The following is a 21,027-nucleotide window of genomic DNA, read 5'->3' on the forward strand; positions in this document are numbered from 1 at the left end:
GCTTTCCATTCAACAAGATCAAAGATGGACCAAGTGTGTTCCCTAATTAATCTCACAGAATTGTATTCGTCCCTTTTGTTGAAGGTATGTCTTCCTTTGTATGGCAAGAGGAAAAAATGTCTATTCCGTCCCTTATTTGTCGTTATATGTAAACATACACTAGATAAGTTGTTTTCTGACATTTTGTAAACTAGGATATCACATGCAAATACATGTGGAGAACAGACGCACATTCAATAGGCCAGTCGTTACATGCACGCGTATATATATATATATATATATATATATATATATATATATATATACTAGTGATGGGACGATACCAATATTTTTCCCGATTCCGATACTATTACCGATTCCGTCATAAATCCCCGATTCTGATACAATTACCGATCCCGATTCTTTATAAATCTCTAATTATTTGACTATAAGATTGTTATTTCCCCTGATTTTCATTAAAAAAAACAAAAACAAAAAATAAAAACATTAAATATGCAGATATTTTCCTAAACGTAAAAATAAACTTGTGGAGGATGATCTGTCGATTTTAGCTTTACTGGAAATTGAAAATCAATAAATATTTATTATTTTATCATTATTACCAGCAATGGAAGATTTTGACTTAAACAAAATCCCCCCCCCCCAAAAAAAAAGAGAATTAAAAGAATCATTTTAGCACCGGAAAATAGGCATCAATTTTTCTGATTCCGATACCGATTCCGATTAATCGCCACAACACTAATATACACCCTAATTGGAATATAACAGTATTAGTAAAAAATTTTTACAGATGTGCACGTCATGATTCTGAAGCCATAACTACTACGAGTCGCTACCCAAAAACGTGTTAAATGGAACTACAGGGTGTTCAAAAAGTCTCTGAAGAGTTTTGAACTTAGACTTTATTCTTTGATATTTCTTTTGTAATTTTAAGATAATCTAAGACATTGGGAAATTTAAAAAAAAAATGCAAAATTCAAACAATCTTTATTTATAAAAAAAATAATGTCGTTTAGATGTTGCCCATTTTCAGTTTCGCATATTTCTGCTCTTTCCAAAACATTATTCTTGACAGATTGCAGAATCTCTGGATTGCGATTTAACTCCTTTATTTTGTTCTTGATGTTTTCCCTCAATTCTTGCAGGGTTCAGGGATTGTTAAAATAGACTCTTTCTTTAAGATATCCCTACAAGAAAAAGTCGGGGCTTGTAAAGTTTGGGAACGTGGTGGTCATTTGACATTTCTATAGCGAAAATAACATTCGAAGCTGAAAATGGGCAACAAGGACTAATAATAATATGTTTAGGGCTCATAAAATTCGTACCAAAATTGCCCGCAAGGCACAGTGGTTAGAGTACTGGGAAAAATCAATTGTAAAAAGTGATATTCTCCTGAAGGTTGAAGGTTCAAGCTTCAGTGTGGGCGATCGAAAATACAATTGTGAATTACTTAGAACCTCTATCCAGTCATGGCTGACAGAACGAGAGTATGCTACCCCCGTGAAGTAAATAAAGGATTCCGATCGTAATTCCGTCCAAATTCGACAGAAACATTCCCGAGTTCGACTAGATACACTTGAAGAAGGTCGGAGGTTACATCGACCAAAACGTTGTAAAAATCACACTCAAAAAGAGAACAGTAGTCTAATGAATCAAAACAATACGAACAATATATATGTTATTCTTTTAAACTCTATATTAATCAGAAACAAATTTTTAAGTTGAAAAAAATTTTCTTCAATTTATAAACCGAACTGAAATAATCTGTTTATATATAAAAGGCACTTTATATATATATATATATATATATATATATATATATATATATATATATATTTTCTACTATAATAATTAAATACCTACAGACACTAGTGTTTCATCCTTTCGGGAATCTTCAGTGCAGGGTGTCACGATTACTACCAGTCGAACGATTCGAACCACGTATCACGAGACATCTCTGGCTCGATTAGCGGTGACCTAATCCATTCGGCTACCATTAACCGCTTGAAATAACGTTGAATTTTAAACATCTTAATTTTAAGTGTTCATTTACGTCAGTCAGACAGTGATCTAATCGTTATATGATGATCTACGCATAAGAGCTAAATTGACCGACTTTTAATTCAACTGAAAGTGCTCAACGATAAGAAACGAATTTCTTAAAGGGGCTGTCATATATATATATATATATATATATATATATATATATATATATATATATATATATATATGTGTGTGTGTGTGTGTGTGTGTGTATATATGTGTGTGTGTGTGTGAAATAGAGAGAGTTCCGTATATACCCAAAAACGTTTGGATCGTTTTTTTTTTTCATTTTTACACAAATGTACCTTATGTATCTGAGAGTGTTTTTAGACTTTGTATTGGAATGTCTCTGATAAGTATCAATAATCGAAAATATGCGATTAAAGAAGGAACAATTTGATTCTGATTAAAGTTATCTTCCGTATACAGCTTAGCATCACAAGTGCATTTGAGAAGTTTTATCACCGCACAAGCAGAAGATCCTGGCATATAAAATCAACAGTAGATTCTTTGATACGACAGGGACACGTAAGAAATGAACGGTTCTGTTTAGAGCACAAACGAACCACAATAGTTAACTTTTGAATTTTAAACTTTAGTTCAAGCCATTATACAAAAATAATTGTAGATAATCAATAGTAGGTTCTCTATAGTGCGTTAAATCACTTCAGAGAGGCATGTGAAGCCTCCTTCCAGTATACCGTGGGTTCTCGACAAGAGCAGACAATCGATTTTATTGAGAAATGGGTTATTTCATCGATTTCGATTACAATAAAAGTATTAGAAGCGGGGAACATTCGTAGACCTTCATTCAATCCCAGGCAACATCGGGTATCCCTGCTAGTCGGGTATCCCTGATAGTCTATTAGCAATTGTAACCTTGGTTAAGACTCATTGTGTTATCAAGAACATGATTTTTTAATGTTATATAGTAAACTTTTTTTTCTCAGATTGAAATTAAAACATTAGTTTTTTTTATTTTTTATTTTTTCTTTTACACAGGAATCAGCACTTATCAAGACCCGGAAGCCACTCGAGGATAAGGGTTAGTAGGTATACATTAGTCAATGTGATTATAGTGTAGTAAACATAAGTAGTGCAATTTTTGTAAGTGGGATTACATAGGGGGACGGTTCATTGTTTACATTGGTCTTGAAGACAATCAGATTGTAGTCAGCTGGAAAGCAGGCAATAGGAAAAGTTCCACAGGCGTGCAGTTCTAAGAAAGAAGCTTTGTTCATGGAATTTAAGTTTAGGCACAGATAAAGAGTGTGGGAAATTATTGATCGTGGTTTGGGCTAGTCAAGTGTGTTTCGTGAAAGTTTTGCGGGGGGGGGCATAAATTGAAGCTCAGACGGGCACCTGCCATGGAAATAACGTTTTCTTGGTTTGAGTAGTGCTTTTGAAGCCTCATTAATTTCACGTGTGTTCAAATATAGTGTCGCCCGGGGTAAATAATTTCTCTGTTCTTCTGCTGATGTTGGCCAGGAACAATAACAAATAGTACTTAATATCCTGAATAGAGCATGTACTAATCCAAATGTGAGATTATATATTAGCTTAACAAAACATGTTATATATTAGCTTAACAAAACATGTTATATATTAGCTTAACAAAACATGTTATATATTAGCTTAACAAAACATGTTATATATTAGCTTAACAAAACATGTTATATATTAGCTTAACAGAACATGTTATATATTAGCTTAACAAAACATGTTATATATTAGCTTAACAAAACATGTTATATATTAGCTTAACAAAACATGTTATATATTAGCTTAACAAAACATGTTATATATTAGCTTAACAAAACATGTTATATATTAGCTTAACAAAACATGTTATATATTAGCTTAACAAAACATGTTATATATTAGCTTAACAAAACATGTTATATATTAGCTTAACAAAACATGTTATATATTAGCTTAACAAAAAAGTTCTTGCGAAATTTTTAATTTTAATTCCAAATGATGTATTTTCAAATAAGTTTTCGTTATAATACCTTCACTTTATATATTATTTTAAATAGCGTTTCTCGCTCTATCTAATCGTTTGAATTACAATCGTTTGAAAACAATTATATCTTCTTTTCAGAACGTTGGATACAAGACGAAAAAAAAAAAAAAAAGGAAATTCGCACAATTTTATTATTGTAAGTCAAGCTAGGGCGAAAATTTGCTGAAACAGCTCGCGATATTAACACAGCATTTTGTACCACTACTGAACGCACAACACGATGATGGTTCAGGAAATTTTGTGGCGGCAACGAGAGTTTTGAAGATGATGAGCGTAATGGTCGGCTATCGGATGTTGACAACGATCAATAAAGAACCTTAGTCGAAAACAATCCACGCACAACTGTTCGAGAACTTGCTTCTGAATTAGACGTAACGTATACGACGATTTCCAACAACTTGAGAGAGATTAGAAAATAACTTGATAAATGGGTGCCTCACGAATTGGACTACAATTAAAAGAAACACCCTTCTTTTAGGAAACAAGAACGACCCGTTTCTCGACCGGGTTCTGACTTACGATGAAAAGTGGGTTCTTTACAGCAGTCGGTGACGCTCATCTCAGTGGTAAGACGCCGACGAAGCTCCACGACACTTCTCGAAGCCAGAGTTGCACAAGGAGAAGGTCTTGCTGACTGTTTGGTGGTCTGCGACCGGTTTCATCCATTACAGTTTTTTTTTACAGGTGTTATGATACCTTTACGCCATAGAAGTACTATCAAAAAATGGATTATATGCATCAGAAACTTTGACAACAACACCCAGCATTAGTCAACAGAAAAGACACAATTCTCCTCCACAACTGCACGTTGTTAAACCGACCATACAGAAGTTGAACGAATTGGGCTACGAAACTTCCTCATCCACCATACTCTCCAGATCTCTCACCTACCGATTACCACATTTTCAAGCATCTCGACAACTTTCTGAGAAATGCTTCAAAAACTTAAGTGATATCAAAAACGTCCTCAGCGATTTCATCGCCACCAGAACGCAAGGTTTTTACTTTACTGTCATAGATACACATTTTTGCGTTGGAAAAAGTATGTTGATTCGGTCAATGAATTTTTGTTCGAACCGAGATATGTTCATCTGAATTTAAAGAAAAACCGCAAGAACTTTCTTGTCAACCTCATAAAAAAAAAAGAACAGGAGTTTCCTTTCTAGAGAAGAGGGTGCATTGATTTTAGTAGTGCTTTAGAGGCACTAATGTTACACACACTATTTAACATCTATTTTGTTTTTTGTTTTTAATAGTGTCGGGCAACGTCGGGTAGCCATACTAGTTATATAAAAAAAGACTACTTTTAATTTTATTTCCCACGAACGATTTTAACTTTTTATTATATTTTAGGTATCGTTTCTACAATGTCGGAATTTTTATGAAAATGAATATATTTATGACAATAAGAACTCACCGTGTATCAAACTTTTTCGAAATTGGTTCGGGTCGGAAAGATCGAATTCAATTGGTATGTATTCGATGGTGCATGTCGGGAAATGCTTTTTCATCTCTTCATCTTCCATCAGAAATCGAGTGATATTCTTGAACAGCTCGAGATTAACCTTTCCTTTCATGCCGACCAAACCTAAAAACAAAACAGAATTATAAATGTATTTGTTAGTCTGAAACGCGCGCATAAGTTTATTAAAAAAAAAAAAAAGAGCAGCGGTAGGGGTGTTGTATTTACGTATAAGCTTTTAACTGGACAAAATCTAGGCCGATTGTACAAAAGGAAAAAAGTAATTTATCATAAGTAGTTTCACTTAGCATGGACACGCACTGGGCCGGATGAAAACAACTCAGCAGGATTGATTATCAAGAACAAAATAACCGTTGACTTAAATCTAGCCGGGAAAACAAATTAGGAATATTGTCAAAAATAATGAAAATGTTGATTGGAATGATATGGAAAGATAGTGGCAACAGAAAGAAATATCCCGTCGTCGAATAAAACGTTCGAGGGGCGTGGCTACATTGACAGTGGTGGGTGCTTGCAGGGGGTCACAAATTGTTTTCATAACAACCCGAAATTGATATCGTTTACGATTTGGGCCTGAGAAGAATCACAGGTCGAATTTCTCTGCGTGCGTATACCTTCCTCACTAACCCACACTCCTTCACCGCCACCAACAATAATTTTTTATTTTCGTATATCAGTGATTCGTCATTGTTTTATGTATAGCAGAAATACTACTCGATCCGCAGTTTCTTTCAATTAATTAAAGAATGTTAGCGCGTACTATGAAAAACAAAACAATTTTCTCTTACCTCGTTTTCTTTCACAGACGACAGACATACGCATGACATAGTTCTACTTAGTTCCTTTAGGGGGAGAGACGAAAAGCTTAGACAGATAAACGAGATTTTAATGGACTACTAAACATAACGCCCGATGAAACCCATACTAGCTATTCAACGAACACGCAGTAGACAAATTCATAGACACATACACTACCTCACTAAAGACACCGCTAAACGAACGTATGTATGTATAGGTTTATACGTTCACTGTCTTACTAAAAAAACAAACAAACAAAAAATGTTAAGCGAAGTGGTCAACTAAGGCCTCCTTTTCATTAACTGTTACACCGAGGTGTAGGTGAGGGCGCCATTTCATTTCCAGGATTACTCCACATGCCCTTGATCTCCCCCCCCCCCATTATAATACTTAGTGTTTAGCCAAGGGGGGTATCAAGTACCATTTTAAAGTCTTTGGTATGACTCGGCTCAAGATTGGAACCTGGTTTCATAGTCCATTAGCGTATACCAAATAGGTCAGTAAAAAAAAATCACGATAATACACGCATCCTCTTACTTATTCGTTCACATACACATGAACACGCGCGGCGACAGCCGAAACAAACATATTTACTGATATAATAAATCCAGGTTCCTCCTCATAAGAATATAATTGACTGGTTGAAAGTAGTCTGAGAGAGACGTTAAAAGGTACGCTGAAAGCCTCACGCTGAAGTCTTTCATATCACACGAACGAGGATTGGTATCGTGCCATTTATTATATATATATATATTTTTATAAGTGAGCATTCTTAAAATCACGGGCCGTTAAAACAAATGGCACGATAATGCACACATACACACAGGTAAACACGCGCGGCGACAGCCGAAGCAAACATATTTAATATTTACTGTGGTATTGGATATGAGTACATCGGGATTCCTCCTACAAGATCATGATTCAGTAGTTACGCACTCGTTCGAGCCGAACCCCGCGACACGAGACATCTCTGACTCGATTAGCGGAGGCCGTATCCATTCGGCTACCATTAACCGTGTGAAATAGCGTTGAATTTTAAACATTTTAATTTAAATGTTCATTACGTCAGACAGACAGTGATCAAATCGTTATACGATGATCTACGCATAAGAGCTAAATTGACCGACTTTTTAAATTCAACTGAAAGTGCTCAACGATAAGAAACGAATTTCTTCTTTGTGGCAAGATATTTTGTATTATACTGTACCCAATATATAGTTATGATTTCAAAAGTAGAAACATTATGATTTGAGTGCCATAGGATAGAATCGGAACCGAAACCAAAACATGACAAAACATAGTTTGATGATTGAAACTATGTCTACAAGTTAAGCAAAAACTGGTTGGACTATGGCAACGAGTGTGAATTTTATTTTTAAGATATTTCATACTAGCTGGGGTACCCGGCGTTGCCCGAGTGTTTGTTTCCGGGACGGGGGGGGGAGTTTTAAAAAATGTTATGGTAGGTAAGTAGGAACGATCAAACCCGGAGTCATGAGTAAAAGTAGGAAAATAAAGTGTGAAAAAAAACAAAACAAAAAAAAAAACATCTGCAACGTTAACAGTTCGGCCACCAAGAAAAGTCCATTCCAGTTGTTTAGGAAAAAAAAAAAAAAAAAAAGACTACGGTAGGTCGGCGCGAACGTGAAAATATAATGTGAATTGTCCAGCACGCTAACCACTACGCCACAGAGTACTGCAGCTTAGTTTCGTGATTTTAAATAACTTCACATGAAAGAACTACGAAGCCAAACCGGTGTTCTCTTCTCAACTGTTCCTTGTGAACGATCCCCAAACGGTGTTAAGTGGTGGCAGGGGGAGTAGGAATTTATTAGAGAGAAAATATTTTACCACTTCCATTGATCTTAACCGATTTTGGCCGTGACTTCTCAACAGAAAAAGTATAGAAATCTAAGATTATCGAGGAATTTGAGAAATAATAAGCCTATAACACACCTCAGATATTGTTCTGCCGTTTGTGCATATCATATTTGCATGAAATATCTTGATTTTTAATCCTATTAATGTCAAAATCAGACGGGAAAAAATGAGTTCATTTTATTTATATAGAGATTATACTGTACTTAATATATAGCTATGATTTCAAAAGTAAAAAAAAAAATGATTTGAGTGCCATCAGCTAGAATCGAAACTGAAACCAAAACATAACAAAACATAGTTTGATGATTAAAACCATGTCTACAAATTAAGCAAAGACTGAAGTTTATTTGTACTCGATATGGTTGAACTGTGAACTTGAAAGGATGTGTAAATTTTATTGAATACAAGCTGGTTTCCATGACAACAATGTGTTTGATAGACAAGATGCAAGCAAGGGTGATCGTACGGTCTATAGTATTTTATAATTATATAGATATACACATATATATGTAGATATGGTCACATATATGCATGTGCGTGTGTGTTATTAGTATCTGAATAGTATTACAACTAGCGGGACCTGTGGAAATTTCACAGGCGACACATTCATATGCAATATATTAATGTTGGCATTCCGTAGATATTCAGCGTAAATGGAAACGCTCTGATATTATTGTAGCTCTTTTGTTAAAACTGCAAAAGTATTTATCTAAGCTAGCATGAACGCCCGCCAAAGCCCAGTCGTAAAATACGCTTAAATATGATATTTTAATTCTTGCAGATTTCATATATATTATTATAGACTTAATATTCTATCGATTTTTATACATTATAAAGTTGCTATTAAAAAAAAAAATTACCCATATGACTAGGGTGCATTAGCTTGAATCGAAACCGAAATAAAACCTACGATATATATATATATATATATATATATATATATATATATATATATATAGTAAGTTATAAAATAAATATGGCGATTAAGCTACACTGAATATTCTACCTACGTATTGAGCACTTTTGAAGTAAATACTTAAAGTTTACGCATAAATTTATACTTTCGTATATTAATTTTATGTGAGTAAATTAAGTATATATATATATATATATATATATATATATATATATATATATATATATATATATATATATAGCTTGAGTTCCTTAAACCATAATTGAAACCGAAACCAAAAGTTATGAAGAATTCTTGATAAAATTATTTAAAAAAAAAATAGATTAATGGAGTGCCATCAGTTATAATCGAAACTGAAACCAAAACTTATGAAGAAATCTTGAAAAAAATTATTAAAAAAAGAAAAATAGATACTGAAGTGGCATCTGCTATAATGGAAACCGAAACCAAAACTTATGAAGAAATCTTGAAAAAATTATTAAAAAAAAGAAGATACTGAAGTGGCATCTGCTATAATGGAAACCGAAACCAAAACTTATGAAAAATTCTTGGTAAAATTATTTATGACATGATGTGTAATTACATAACAATTAAACGACCCGGATGTAAGCGTGACACACAAAATAACACACGCGCTACCGTATTAATATATAGATTACTATGCTACAGTAATACGTGAAGTATATCAACCAATACTAGTAGCAAATATATGTATTTGTGTAGACCTTTAAGTTTCGATAACGATCACAACATATGCATACATGCATATGTATATGTGCGCGCACATGTTCAATAATGTGTAGTAGTCCATTACTCTAATTAGTCAAACCCCTTCCTCATCAGGCTCCTGCTATTCGACGGATTATTCATTTTCAGGGTGTGGTCGTTTCTCGTATCGAATTACATCAATATTAATAATAAAACAAGTTCTTTCTTTCTTTTTTAATATAGCAAAAGGTCCAACAACCCCCGAATGGGAGAGGGAGGCTCAATTGCATTACAAAGTGTCTCCACTCACCCCCTCTTTTTGTGGCATGCTTGGATCCGGATCTGGGGTCGTGCGTAGAATGGCCGGCTTATCTATGTGTGTGGACGGATAGGGCGTAGTATGGAGTAAGGGTATTTGTGGATTGAGTTTATCTATCATATAAAAAGCCATTGTCTGTGTGTATGTGTATTTGTATGGCCAGCTAAAAATCAAAAACTACAAAACAAACGGCCACAAAGTATATATATTCTTAATCAGCGTTCTCCTTGATGAATAATATCCAAATGTAAGAAAAAAATATTCATTCCTAGGATGACTCAACACTTTTAATTTAGTCACTTTTAAACATCCTATCTCTATCTTTATAAAATTAGGTATGGGTTTTCCCCCTGTTTTTACATCCCAAACAAGTCGCAGGGCCACTTAGTCGTGAGGGGTTACTATTTGGGGCCATATTTGCAGGGGTACTATTTAGGGAGATGAGCATTACACTTGAATTTCTATATGTCTTCTATCTTAGAAGTGCACGCCTGTGGAACTCTCTTCGATTTGCCTGTTTCCCACCTGACTACAACTTGGATGTCTTCAAGTCCAACATAAACAAATTCCTGATGAACCGCCCCCTTCAATAAGACACTTTATCAAATCTCCAATACTAACGATTACTACGATACTATCCCATTGATTACTGTACACGCAATAACCCTTATCCCCGAGTGGCTTCCGGGCCTTGATAAGTGGTGACCTCTATGGAAAAAAAATGTCAGTACAGTCGGAGAAGCAGGAACCTGGGAGGGAATTCGAAAATACAGCAGTTCGAGGGTGAAATCTATTTAAGTAGAAGGCTTTACGGCATCTAGAGGCCTCTATAGTGTAGAAGTGAAATTCTGTTGCTTTTTCACTTCACGCACACCATAATAATTTATTTATTTATTTAAATGTAGTTGCGGTTTTGCATTACATTGACAGGGCGTTCCAAAGATTAAACATCTGGTTTCGTAAACATTCAAAAGACACCGGAGAATGTTGATCTGTTCCATTTTTTCTTGCATAGAGAAATTCAATGGCATATCTTTGCTTCTGACGCACGTTGATGACATGGGTTTATTTTTTAGAGTCTCACATCGTCAATATCTGCAACAGCAAAGTAAAATCTTCAGGTCATCAATGCATAAGTTCATTCGTCATAACAATGCAATTTGCAATGTCCTCTGATCCATTCGGGTGGAATAAATAGGAGATATTACTTTTAGAACGCCACTCGTGTATATATATATATATATATATATATATAGTCGAGTCATAAAAATGTTCAGGTTGGTATCAGGGGACGCATTCATACACTTCAGTGTTCATTAAGACATACATCTTGAAGAAGGGAAACTCTGATATAAAAACCTGAGGTCTACTTTATATTTTGTCTTGTGGCAGTCATCTGCACTGACAAAGATTATCAGTAACACCAAAAAGTGTGGTTGGTTCAGCATAAAGCCTTCACCATTATTAACTAATCATTCGTGTAGGTTTGCTGTGGCGGAACCTTATATGCCGAAAAAAAATCGGGAGAGTACATTTTATGTATATATATATATATATATATATATATATATTATTGAACTTTATTATTGATAAACAAAGAGAGAGAAATAGACAGAGAGAGACACGAAAGTGAAAGTGATAGATATCGTATATAATAAGAGTTCAGAGAACGAGAGAGAGAGAGAGAGAGAGAGAGAGAGAGCGAGAGAGAACGGATGAAAGTGATAGACAGAAATGTAGTAAGAGATGATTCATTTGATGAGTTAACTGAAAATTAACTAGAACAATTAAAATAAAAGTATTTTTTACAAGATCTCCGATTGTCTATGAATGGAATATATATATATATATATATATATATATATATATATATATGTGTGTGTGTGTGTGTGTGTGTGTGTGTGTGTGTGTGTGTGTGTGTGTGTGTGTGTGTGATATGATATGTGTATGTTATAATATATATATATATATATATATATATATATATATCACATCACAGCGACTTTGTTTGGAATAAAATGCAATTAAAAACTATGAAAGCGTTGAAGTCAAATGCCGAGATCTATATGTGCAAACCAGACAAAGGAGCAGGAGTTGTTATTATGGATAAATCCGATTACGTTGAGAAAATGTTATTTATTCTTAACGATGCTTCCAAATTCCAGAAACTTGGCCCTGTCGAGTTGGCGGATAATACTTGCAAAAAACGAGGCCAAAATTCAAAAACGTTTACTTACATTATTTAAAATGAACTTTTTTTTTCAAGGACGTTTATGACAAGATCTTCTGGGTCGCAACGTCCCAGAGTGTATGGTTTCCCTAAAATCCATAAGCAAGGTGTTCCACTCAGACCTATTTTGTCGATGATATATATAAGTTCTGCTTAACATTCTTTGGCTCTGGCTTGTTGAAATTTTGCAACCTGTGCGTGAATTACACAGCACGCACTGTATTCCTGGTTCTTTTCGGTTTGTTGAATGTCTTCGTAGGTTGAATTCGAATGCAGACATCCTTTATGTAACATATCGTTAGATGAGACAATACGTATTTGTACCGACGCGCTTTATGGCGGTCACCTGACTTCTCCACGCTTTTCCAAAGAGATATTTACTGAACTCGTTTTAATGTGCACCAAATCAATGGAGTTTAACTTTGGTGACATTATGTACTGTCAGGTCGACAGTGTTTCAATGGGGAGTCCGTTAGCCCCAACTTTAACTGATATTTTTGTCGGTTACTACGAATCCGTTTTGTTTAATTCTGGAGCAATGCCCACCACATATTTCAGATATGTTGACAACACTTTTGTTGTGTTTTCATCACAAAGTGAAGCGTCAGTATTTTTTAATAGATTGAATTCCTTGCACGGGGCTCTGAAGTTCACTATGGAAAGTGAGAAGGACAATTTTCTTCCCTTCTTGGATGTTCTTGTTGAACGTTCAAAAGAGGGCTTTCTCACTACCATTTTTTTTTTTTTTTTTTACACAGTGATCACCACTTATCAAGGCCCGGAAGCCACTCAGGGATAAGGGTTATTGCAAGTACATTAAGTTACTGAGGAGATTTGCTGAAGTGTTTACTTAAGGAGGCGGTTCATTAGGAATTTGTTAACATTGGACTTGAAGACATCCAAGTTGCAGTCCGGAGGGAAGCAGGCAGACGGAACAGAGTTCCACAGGCGTGCAGTTCTAAGAAAGAAGCTTTGTTCATGGAATCCGCGTTTTGATTTAGGCACAGATATAGAGTGGGGGAAATTTTTCACAGTGGATTCAGCTAGACGGGTGTTTTTCGTGAAAGATTGGCGAGGGGGAGACCAGAGATTGGAGTTCAGACGAGCAGACGACCATTCATCGGAAGCCTACTTTCACTGGCTTATATATGAACTGGTCATCTTTTGTACCCAAATCACGTAAGGTCGACTTAATTAATACGCTGGTACAGAGAGCTCTCATGATATTTTCACCTAATAGATTAGACTACGAACTTGATAAGATAATGGTTATCCTTTGGACCTTATTGATGATTGCATTAACAAGAAGGTTGATTATTTCAAATCTCTAAAACAGTTTGGACCTGCAAAGTGCCCTGTTTCTTTAACATTACCATAGATTGGGGACAAGAGTATTAAATTGTCGAAACAGATTGTTAGAAGCGTTTATAAGTGCTTCTACTCTGTTTCTTTGCCTTTGGTATACACTACATGACCTGCTTTTCCTTCTTTTCGCAAAGATAGTCTGCCTTACACCCAAATTAGTAATATTGTTTATCACTTTAAATGCCAGTGCGATGCTGGTTGTGTCGGGCGAACATCATCGCATTTGCTAACTCGTATAAACCAGCACGTTCCTTCTAAAATCAGTCTGGGGAGGTAGGATCTGGTAGTCTCCCTTCTTCTGTAGTCTTGGACTCTGCTATTGGCCAGCATTTGGTTGACAATCCATACTGTGTCGACAAATATAGAATATAGTGGTTCGAGGTGCTACACAGAGCAGACTCCAAAAGCCATTTAAAGATTTTGGAGTCTGTCTCTATTGCGGTTCGAAAACCTTCTTTATGCCGGCAAAAGGAGAAAACAAAAACATTATTTCTCTTTGGTGAACTTTGACCCCTTTTCTCTCTCTTTTTGTTCGCCTTCGTTGTGCCAAGTTTTAGTCGCTTTTAAACGCCATATTTACAGATTAAATCTTTCTTTTAATCGTTTTTTTTTTCATTAATTTTGGCACATCCAAATTCTTCCGTAGTGCTTTTTAATTTCGCCAATAATAATGTTTCGTATGCTATCGATTTTCTCCTGGAAAGATAATAGCCGAAAGAGATCTCGAGAAATTACCGCGCATTTTATTTAAATCTATTTATAAATTTTGTACCTCCAAATATATATATATATATATATATATATATATATATATATATATATATATATATATATATATATGAAACGTGGAAGAATCTGTGTAGCTAAATTGCTATAAATATATTTTCATAGCTTTATACATATATATATACACACACACACACACATACATACATACATACATATATATATATATATATATATATATATATATATATATATCAAGCTGTGAAAATATATTTATAGCAATTAAGCTACACAGATTCTTCCAAGTTTCATCCCTGGAGGGAATATTCAGGCTAAAATGCATGGAATTCGTGTTATTGAGTGTTTATATATATATATATATATATATATATATATATATATATATATATATATATATATATATATATATATATATATATACTCGTGACGTTTAGTCTAGTTAGACATCAAACCAGATTATTCGTTGTTCCCTTCCACGTTTTTATATTTTCATTAGCTAATGAAAGAGTTTCGCCCAAAGAAAAGTTCGGTTGACTTTTACTTCTTTTTTTGTTCTGTTTTCTGTAGGGATGATTCGACATTTTTTTTTTCTAAGTTATTGAATTTAAAGGTGATTTATTTTACATGAGGTACTTTTTTTCTATTTGAGACGTTGTTTTAGTTTAAGTTTTTATCAAGTTGTTTTTTTTTTAATAAATTTTTATATTAAATAATGTTTCTTCTGTTTACAGAGCTGTTTGCTATTTCGTTTTTATTTTCCATAATTGATATAATAATAATAATAATAATAATAATAATAATAATAATAATAATAATAATAATAATAATAATGTATATACATATGTATATGGGGAAAGTAAAAATGAATCAGAGAAGTTCTTTAAAAGGGGACATATCGGGATAATGCAAATTTCAATAATTAAGGAGGAGCTTATATAGAAGAGAAAGAATAAAAGAACAGCAATATAAAAATATATCTATCTACACCTATATATATATATATATATATATATATATATATATACATACATATATATATATATATATATATATATATATATATATATATATATATAGTTTAAAGTTGCAGCTTTTCAAAAGTAGGGTAACCAATGAAATATAACGAAGTTAATACCAGAGTGCTCAATACGGAAGTAGAGCAAGTTACATTTTCAATTTGTCTTTACATAAGCAGTAAACTATATATATTACTGCTTATGTAAAGACAAACTGAATATATATATATATATATATATATATATATATATATATATATATATATATATATGCGGTAGTGCATATATGTTCACATATGCGAGTATGTTCGTGGTCCAATTCAAAGCTTTTTGAAAAACTCATTTTTGAATAGAGGCCACACAAGTTGCTGACCATTCCAAGTCAAAAATGTTGGAAGAGTCGTATTCAAATAGATCTTTACCTTAATGGCTATACCCGTGCCCCTTCTCCCGCTGCTAACCCTGCCCGTACACTCATGTTCTCTATCATTCACACTGAGGAAGATCGAAGGATCGGTCGGAAATATGTGCTTTTGGAGGAAACATTCTGTTTTTTTTTTTTCAAAAGGCTTTTTGTATTCCTACACGGTAACACATGGGAAATAACTACAGAAAATATATACACATTTATATATTTTTAGTATTGATTTTTTATTCATATATATATATATATATATATATATATATATATATATATATATATATATATATATATATATATATATATGGCATAATCGCGTTACCACACCGGTTCTCGTCAGATCATGTGAAACATGGTTAGTGCTAGATAGGTTACTATTTGAGAATCGTAGGCTTATATATATATACTAGCAAAAGTACCCGTCGTTGACTAGGTTCAAAAACAGCCTGCAGAAAATGGACTCTGATTTATGAAAGTATGATAGGTTATGAAAAGGAAGGGTTGTAAAGAGATAGCTTTGAATTTGGGGTTATCAAAACGAAAGCAAAATATGATGAAAGTAAAAATAAAATAGATAAACCCCATAATTTATTATACCATACCTGTTCACACTGAAACACAGATCACAATATTCTGTGGATATATATTAAAAAACCTTGTTAAACTTTGTGACATATTTTCGTTTCTGTGGAGGTCAGGCACGAACGAACACCCAATAATTTTATTATACTATATTTCTTCAAACTGAAACATAATTATCAAAGTATACTTACGCAGATAGATATGAAAAGTCTTTATTAAAGTTTGTGCCTATTTCCATTCTATGGAGGCCAGGCACGAACGCAGACCCCACAATTTTATTATACCATCCCTATTTAAGTTAAAACATACTTATCAAGGTATTATTATGTACATCTATATAAAAACACTTGTAAAGGTTTTTTTTAATTTTTAAATTTTTTATTTACATACTTTATGGACAAGGCGCGTACGCAGACCCCGCAATTTTAATGAATCATCATTATGCCAGATCAAACATACCCATTCCTGTGTCTCGATACATCTTTATCATTATATGTGATCAGTTTTCTATAATAGGAAACCATATAGGAGCCTATTCGTCACCACACACACACACACACACACACACACACACACACACACACACACACACACACAGACGTTCAGCTTTATATATATATATATATATATATATATATATATATATATATATATAAGAGCAAACAGTTAATAAAACATGTTAAAAAACACTTTCAAAAAGAGTTAAAAACATATTTTAACTGAAAAGGAAACAGTTGATAAGTGGTTAGTCCTTAATCCGCGGAGTTTCGAAGAAATACTTTCCTTCTCATCAGAGGGTAGGAATTAGCAAAATGCGGGATCGGATTTTGCATACAATATATATATATATATATATATATATATATATATATATATATATATATATATATATAAACCCCCTCCCTATTCATACTTTCGGATTCCATATGTGAATTTCATGCGTAGGCACCCCTATGTGGGTATCCTTAGTTTGTCCAAGATTAAAGGAGCCTGTTTCTATATATACTAGCATGGGTATCCGGCGTGCCCTGGTATTTGGAGGTGTGTGTTGAACACTACGAGACCTGCTTTTCCTTCTTTTCGAAAGATAGTCTGCTTTATACCCAAATTAGCAATATTGTTTATCAGTTTATAAGCCAGTGCGATGCTGGTTATGTTGGGGGAATATATTTGCATTTGCTAACTCGTATAAACCAGCACGTTTTTTTCTAAAATCAGACAGGGAAGGTAGGATCTAGTAGTCTCCCTCCTTTGGTACCTTGGACCCTGCTATTGGCCAGCATTTGGTTGACAATACATGCAAAGTGCCAAAGTGGTAGTAGTAAGGCAGGCTCGAACCCGTACCGCGAAAGACGAAAAGAACGGGGGAAAACGTGACATCTTTGCTGTTACAACCACCGCCAAACTTGAAAGTGACGTAGATTTAAATTAAGCCTAGACAATCAAAAAGAGGGGATGACCTTCGAAAATATCGGGGAAAAAAACGACCCCTTCCTGTAGAAAATGCCCAGTTGAGGGTCAAGAAATTAATGTTTTTAGCCAATTTTTCGGTATTTGTCGTCTGAAGGGTCGAGCTCTAAAACGATACTGATCTTGTGAAAATCCGTCTCCTCTGTCGAAAGTTTTAGGCAGGCATGCAAACATACATACAGAGATTTATATATTGGTAGCTCAAATTTTCGATCCAAACCGATTAAAAGCTTTCCCTATCTCCGAATCCCCTTTATATAAAATTTCAAATGTTTAGACCAGAGTAATTTGGTAGAGACCGCACAGGTCAATTTTTCTTTTTTTAGCTTTGACCCCTATTATGACCCCTTAACATTTATTGTTTTAGGCTCAAATCAAGTTATTAAGTTAGATCCATGTCCAAGGAACCTATATCTAAAATTGCAATTGTTTATTCCCAAAATTGGCGGAGGAGTTTGTTGGAGTTTTCAAAGGTCAAATCGTTGTACTTTGACCCTTTAACAGCCAAATTTCTGGCCGGAAATGGATTACAAAGTTTTTTTTTCCAAATCTCCATACCCTGTATATCAAATTTCGAGTCTGTAGACTGAAAATTGACAAAGTTATTGTGTCTGCAAACGTACACAGACAGACAGATACACACACAGACACTTTCACTTTTATATATATACTAGCATGGGTGCGTGGCGTTGCCTCTGTGTTTAAAGGTGTGTGTTGGGCAAAAAAAAAAAAGTGGTAGTAGGAAGGCAGGCCCGAATCCGTACTGCGAAGGAAGAAAAGAACGGGGAAAAAACGCGACGATTTTGCTGTTACGACCAGTTTATTCTCATACACACACACATGATGATTGCTACTTCTTGACAGAAGTTTGCCATCTCTTCAGTTAAGCGTTATGCCTCTGTGTGCACGTAAGTGACTTTTTAATCCAGCTTTAGTCCTAGATGAAAGTACACATATGTGACATAAAAACTTTCCTTCTTGTAAAGGTGATCGCATGATAATATATTGTGAATTCTTGAATGTCGTGTCAGGCCACTTTTAGATTTGCAGATTAGACCACAAAGATGACAACTTAGTATATTCCACATACAATGCACTTCAGTTCCTGTTGTTATTTCTCTGACATCATATTTTCGTCCTGCTTTCTTCAAACACGTTTTAAGACGGCAAGATCTACATACTGTTCTTCAAAATTCTTACAACTTTATCTGATGGTTTTTCTCCACAGTGATCGATCTTTCGCTTGGGCTTTCCAGTTATGCACACCAATCTCAAGTATTTTCAGCTGTTTTTCAGAGAATCCTTAAACTTTTTTCTTGGCTTATCCCTATATATCTCGTCATAAAACAGTTGTTTAGGAAGTTTTTTTCCCCTCATTCTAACCAATTGTCCAGTTTAATGCATCTGATTTTGAATGATTTTCATTTCGATACTAGTACTATTTGATCGTTCAATAACTACAATGTCAAGTGTTAGAGTCTTCCAGTTAATATTAAGTATTCTCTGAATACAACTTTGATGAAACCTTTCCAATAATTTGAGATGCCTTTTATATGTTGTCCAAATCTCTGATCCATATAGCAATGTAGTGATAACGCATGCTTTGTAAATACTTTGCTTTGTTTTTGATGAGATTCCCTGATGAAACCATACACGTTTCTCCAATTTGCCAAAAGCAGAACTGGCTTTGGCTATTCTATGATTTATCTCAGCATCAAGCGCACAGTCCTTACTCAGCATACTACCCAGATATACAAAATTGTCTGTGACATTTAACTTCTTACCATCAACCAAGATGTTTGGTTCAGCATATGGCATTCCTATAGGAGGGGAATACGTAACGCATGTTTTCTTGAGGCTGATGGTAAGTCCAAAAGCTTTACAAGCCTCTGATAACTTTCTATGATCATCTGTTTGCCAGCTTCTGAATCTGAAACAAGGTCTGCATCATCTGCACATAAAAGTTCAAGAACGCGGTTCTGAAAAGTCTTTGACTTTGTGTTGAGATGTCTAAGGTTAAAAAGTTTACATGATGCACGAAACCGAAACTTCACGCCAATGTCGCAATTGTTAAAGCATGCATCAGCATCACAGCGAAATATATGGACAATAATGTAGGATGCAAGTATATCACCTTTTCACACCGTTTTCAACTAAAATTGGATCAGACAGAGATCCATTAAAATTCATTCGGGCTTTCATATCATGGTGTAACTGCTGAAACAAGACACACATACATGCATAAACACATACATACATACATACATACATACATACATGATGGCAGCAAATTTGCTTTCGAACATTGCCATCACTCGATATAGCACAAAAAAGGTATATAGAAAAACGAAAACATTCAGTGATGGGCCGCACGAATGTGGCTTTTAAGCCCTGCCAAACTCTGGCATTCCTTGGCACACATTTAACAGACATGTGCACCACTAGCAGCACGTTCTTGTTGTTCTTTTCTATGCAGGATCAAATGCCGTTTCAAACCGCTTGCCGTTTTGAACGTCCACCCGCAGTTGACACAGGTTAACTCTGGCAACTCAAGACTGCTTTGTGGCCCACTGCGCCGATGAGTAGTCTGATGGTTCATCAGCCCAGCTCTGCTCAGACGTATTCTTCCGCACACCTCACACTCCAGACCAATTTGGAACCCCCTCCCATCCACGGCTCCTTTCACCCTCCCTTTCCGGATATCACGCTTCAGCCGCTCATACTGGGTTCGATCCGCCTCAAACTTGCTCACACCTCCCCACAAGGTCCTTCTCCACCCTCCGCGATCCAAAGCAAGACTCTCCCAGGTTCTTTCATCAATTTCACATTTTTTTAAGGAGGATCTTAAACAATCTTTGAATCTCATTTTAGGCTTTTGAGCCAGACGTCTTCCCTCGGCGAGCTCGCCATAAAATAGTTGTTTGGGAAGTCGACTGTCTAACATCCTCACCACATGTCCACTCCATCTCAGTCTATGCTTGCTAACGTGAACCTCAATGCTAAGGCATTGGGTCCGTTCAAG

General features: G+C 34.8%; 1 protein-coding gene across 1 annotated transcript in view; it reads right to left on the reverse strand.

Moving 5' to 3' along the window:
- Nucleotides 1-21,027, reverse strand: part of LOC145265764 (glutamate receptor 1-like) — an 81,929-nt gene that overhangs the window by 56,848 nt on the left and 4,054 nt on the right. The window contains exon 2 of the mRNA XM_080121814.1: nucleotides 5,487-5,657. Within this exon, the coding sequence (XP_079977940.1) occupies nucleotides 5,487-5,657 (171 nt within the window). The remainder of the gene's footprint in view (nucleotides 1-5,486; nucleotides 5,658-21,027) is intronic.

The sequence above is a fragment of the Euprymna scolopes genome, chromosome 40 (genome assembly GCF_053919585.1).
Source record: "Euprymna scolopes isolate OS-2025 chromosome 40, ASM5391958v1, whole genome shotgun sequence".
Classification (NCBI taxonomy): domain Eukaryota; kingdom Metazoa; phylum Mollusca; class Cephalopoda; order Sepiida; family Sepiolidae; genus Euprymna; species Euprymna scolopes.